We start from the raw sequence: 4907 nt of genomic DNA on the forward strand, positions 1-4907 counted from the left end.
TATCCTCTTTCTTTTCTGAAGCAACTTGGGTATTCAGTGAAAGCACTAGGTTCTGTAACAACCTGCAGGATGTATGTGCTAGAACTGTACAAGTGGAAGACCTGAGCGTGTGTGAGGAGGAGGTGGAGGGTGAGGAAAGGCATCTGGTCATGGGGACAGCTCTCCACAGAGGTTGCTGCTGAGATGTCTAGTGGACAGACCCACATGGCTTCTTCAGACCCCACAGATCTCAGCTTCCTCCATGCCATGCTGCAGGCATGGGAATATTTATGTGACTACTTCTGGTCTCATCTCCTTGGAAGCATACTACAGCTCTTCCCTGTCTAGGGGTTGATGCCTTCCTATGAGTTTGCCAGGGAAGCAGAGTGCAAATACTATCTCTAGAATTCCAGGCATGCCTTCTCCTTTTCTTCTCCAACCCCCAACTCCATAGAGAGTCTCATTCTACAAGGCAGAAAATCTTTTTCTCTTCATGGCTCTGGTACAAATTTCTTTCTATATTCTGCCCTGCTCCTCTCTCGGAGAATAGTATTCATGAACAAAATTTATGAAGACTTAAGTCATCTCTTTTCACGTTGCCCCCTCCCTCCCCATGAGGTCAGAGTTATACGCGTTAATTGGAGTGAGATAAGAAGAACAATACCAAGAGAAAAAAATGAAAATATTCTGTCACAGAAGGAAGAGAAGGATCAGGGAAAAGAACTGGCCTATCTTCTTCCTTTTCTGAAGCAACTTGGGTATTCAGTGAAAACACTAGGTTCTGTAACAGCCTGCAGGATGTGTTGATCTTGTATTCAAGGTGTTCCCTACCCCTCACCCTGCCAGGGGCCAAGACAGAGAATCTATTGATAGAAAAAGAGAGGGCTTTTTCTTCCATATGCAGAAGGCAGAGCCATATGTTTGCAATCTGAAACGTGTGTTTTTAGAAAATCATCGTGAAGAGGTGGCACCAACAATGTCACCCACCCAGAGACTGGAGCCAGAAAAGGACCAGTCATTTCTAGAGGTCTTCGTTGCACAAGCCACGTCTTCTGCAGCACCTGAAGTTTGCCAGATAGACACTCCATTATATTGTTCACATCAGCACAGTTCTTTAGGCAGCCCCTAAAGGTTAACCAGGGTGTACCATCATCTGCAGAAGGAGGAGAAACAGGTCAGCAAAGAGGTTTCTGGAAAAGCAAACAAACAAAAAAACACCTTCTTTCCAGCCTGCACCAGCATACAAAAACAACCTTGTGTAGTTCAAGGCTCGGTTATTCAAATGTGAAGAATCAGAAGATGTTGGAATTTGGGGGTTTCCCAAAAGAAAAGCAATAGCAGAGTAGTTAAAAAAAAATTCCTGGATATGGGGATGTAATGACAGCAGCAATTCAAGGATTGCCCAAGTTGGATGTCTCCACTGGGAATGGTAACCCTGGTTTAAGTAAGGGTTAGAAATACTAAGGAATCGCTCAGCACAAAGGCTAGGAAAACTGAGAAATCATGATGTTTAGTCTTACCCATGAAGGGCCATTTAGTCAATATTTATTGCTAACACTGGCCCCTCTATTTTCACAGTTTAAAACCACCCACAAGGAGGTCCAGGCAGGGACAAAGACAAAGAACTGCCCTCCTCACTCCAACATCCAGCTGTTCTCCACTGGCCGTATTGTGCCTCTCCTTTCCCCTCAGGTAAGTCTCCTCTGTTTTCTTCAGGCTTCTCAAAATACTGATTCCATAGCTACAGACCCCCACCCCTTAGAGACTACCTCTATCTGTTTTTCATTATGGCATGCGATGGGGTAGAGATAGTCAGTCATCCCAGAGTTGAGACTGCCTGAGCTAAAGTAAGGTCCCACCTTTCTACTATGACTAATGTATCCCTGTCTGCTTCCTCTGCCCCTTCCTCCTTCCCCAAACCCACAACTTACTTCTGAAAATCCTCCCAGTTGTGCAAGCCTCTTCCATTGTTGCAGTACATATCCCTCTGCCTCTGGAACACTTCTCACCTGGAAACTGGAGGTGGCACATCCTACACTGAATAATTTCTATAATTTGGGCCAGAGAGTAGGGAAGTCGAAGTGAGAGAGGGTCTCACACTGCTATGAAAGGACCCACCTCCCCTTTCAAATTTGAAGTCTACTGGGAGCCCCGAGGGCTTTGTCAGAGATTCATTAAACATGGGAATCTACCTCTATTAAAATAGGCTAAGTCAAAAGAGGGGCTAAAGTTTATGGTCTCAGAAGTTTTAGCCTGTAAAACAGGTGGAGGGTTAAGGAAAAGGGGAACAAAATCAAAACTGAGATAATCAGGTCCTGTCCTCTTCATACTCACCAGGAATATGGTATTCACCAACAAATAGTTCATGGACTGTGCTGGCAAAGAGAAATAAAACATATCTGCAATTTTCTCTAAGATTTACCCTTGCCTAGGGTCACTGTAAGCCTTGTAACACATGAGGCCCATCCTGCTCTCTTAACCTGGAGCCACTCTAGGCTCTTATGTCCCTCCAAAGCCTAGTCCCCCGTCTCGTGGCATATCTGCACCTCTCCCTCTTTTCAATTCTCTTCACCTCTAGAGGGCCTCTCAGCCTCCCCTGCCCATCTCTTAGGATACAGCACAGACTCAAAGGAAAAAGATAAATGCACATTTTGTGTGTGTGTGCCTCATTCCCTTCTTTTTAATTGACCTATGTGACTTTCTTACCTACATGTGCCTGGAAGCTGACAAGGGGGAAAGCATCTGAAATCCATGAAATTGCTACGCTTTGGATTTAGCCAGCTAGTGCCTTAAAAATCAACATTCCACTTCCCCCTTTCCCTTCTTCTTGCTTTTTAATACACTCATCCTTAGCCTTGTCAACTGCTGCTCATGTTTTTTCATCAAACTTAAAATCAGCTCCCATCCCAGCCCGATCCTGCTGGAAGAAGTTGTTGAGTGTTGAAATTCAAGGTCTATCTCTGGATTCCTTTCAACCCTCAGTGCTCAGCCTGCCCCTTTCATCTCCTCCCTCCCCCCAAATTCCCCATCCCACACCACTGATCCATTTCTACTCACTTCCATGTTCTTTGTCTGCAAATGACCCGTACAGTACTGTTGGAAAAAAAAAAAAAAAACACACTCTCTGAAGACCTCATTTTAAAAACCTCACCTCACAGCTTCTGTGAAAATCTTTGCAATTCCTTTATAATCTACCTGTTTCCTTCTGCAAGGGCAAACTAAGACTTTGGTGAATGTCCCAGGGACATGATGTGTAGTGGACAAAAGTCATGGCATCAGAATGACAGCTTCTGTTACCATATGGCTCTCATAAGAGAACTTCTGTCATGTGAACCCCGACCCATTCCAGGATCCTGGACACGTCTCTCCAAATGTCAACCATAGGGACTCACCTCTAAAGCAGCAGAGGAGGATGGGGAGTCCTAGCAGGAGGGAGTTGTCCATTTTGGAGGGAGAAAACAGCAGGTTAGAGCAGGAAGCTGCAAGGTGCCCGTTTATATATCTACCAGGTTGGGCTTCCCCAGGAAGGGCTAGGGGTGGGGACATTGCGGAAGTTCTTCAAAGGCATTTCCTGCTCCTAGGGAAACCAGGGACTCTAAAATTTTTTCTTTTTGGCAAATTGTGGGGAAGAGGGACTGCCTGGGTAAGTCCTGGACCCAATTTACTTCAGTCCTAGTATTCAGGATTTTTGATGCCATGTTCTGTGGTCTTTTCATTATACCACACTGTGGGAGAATACAAGGATAAATCCAGGCTAGGTGGGTTGGATTCAGAGCCATTTACACTGAGATGCTCATTCAAGCTGAGAGAATATATGAGTGTAAATAATTGGAATGCAGGAAGTCCAAAAGAGGGCTAAGCACAGAGCCTTTAAAACTCAGTACTATAGGGAATGGAGAAGAGAGGTGGAGAGGTTAGATTCAGACGCATTGACAGAGGATACTCATGAAGGAAGTAGTTTCCCACTGTCAATCATCCTGGAACAAATTAAACCCTGGGGTAGAAAATGAGAGCTGAGGAGGAAACTGCTTCCCGTACTTGGAGTTCCCGGTGGTTGAGACTTAGACTTTCACTAAGAGAGAGGTTTGAGATTACTTCACCTGGAGGGAGGTAAGCTGGTCCTTCCCACTTGATGTCGAGCCAGGAATTGCGGGGGGGCGGGGGTGTTACCTCAACTCTGAGAGTGACTAGGTAATCAATTAGTGTGGTGATTGAATGTAAAATTCCTGTAGAGGGGATTGAGCCTGTGGATTCTAAGAACAGCCATATTTAGGATCTCATTCTAAGTTTTCTGTTAGTTTCCTTCAGTTATTCCTATACCTTCCAAAAATTGTGATGGGAGTTGCAGCTTAGTGTCTGCTGTCATTGCAAGGAGTTGAAGGAAGGGTCTGTGCCCATGCTTAGGGCAAAGAAATACAGGGGAAAGAAACAGCAACCTGAAGGAAGCAGACTGCAATAGAGCACACTATAGGTCTACAGAAAAGTGGGGTAGTAGTCTAAGACAGATGTTGGCTGAAGAGGCAGGGACAGCAAGAGTGACATATGGAAGAGATGCTCTCCAGAATATACTGGGGGTTGTTACTACACGCCCAAAGAGCAAATGGACATTTCCATACAGGGAGGAAGGAGGAAGAGGATATAACTAGTTAACTGCTTACCTGTGGCACCTAGGACTCTGGTGAAGCTTTGAAATAATACCATGAAGTAATCATGTATTACTCTCTAACACACACACACACACACACACACACACACACACACTCACTCTACATCACTTGTTTTTGTGTTCTGCTTATTCACTAGAAGATCTGTCCCTTTCTATCCTCTCAATGCCCTGAAATTTAGCATCTTCTCTTACACTTTTACATTTCTTTCTTCGACTTTTTGAGATCTCCCCTCCTTGCCTTCTAGGAATTCCGTAGTTAATT

The 4907-nt window shown here is 44.8% G+C and overlaps 1 protein-coding gene across 1 annotated transcript; it reads right to left on the bottom strand.

Annotated features, from left to right (window-relative positions):
• Nucleotides 1-1000: 1000 nt before the first annotated feature.
• Nucleotides 1001-3423, bottom strand: PATE1 (prostate and testis expressed 1). Its single transcript, XM_032638796.1, is given in 4 exon segments — nt 1001-1067; nt 1069-1132; nt 1911-2081; nt 3372-3423. Coding segments are annotated over 4 exon segments (354 nt in total).
• Between the last annotated feature and the right edge of the window lie 1484 nt (nt 3424-4907).

The sequence above is a fragment of the Phocoena sinus genome, chromosome 8, assembly GCF_008692025.1.
Source record: "Phocoena sinus isolate mPhoSin1 chromosome 8, mPhoSin1.pri, whole genome shotgun sequence".
In the NCBI taxonomy this organism is placed as follows: Eukaryota; Metazoa; Chordata; class Mammalia; order Artiodactyla; family Phocoenidae; genus Phocoena; species Phocoena sinus.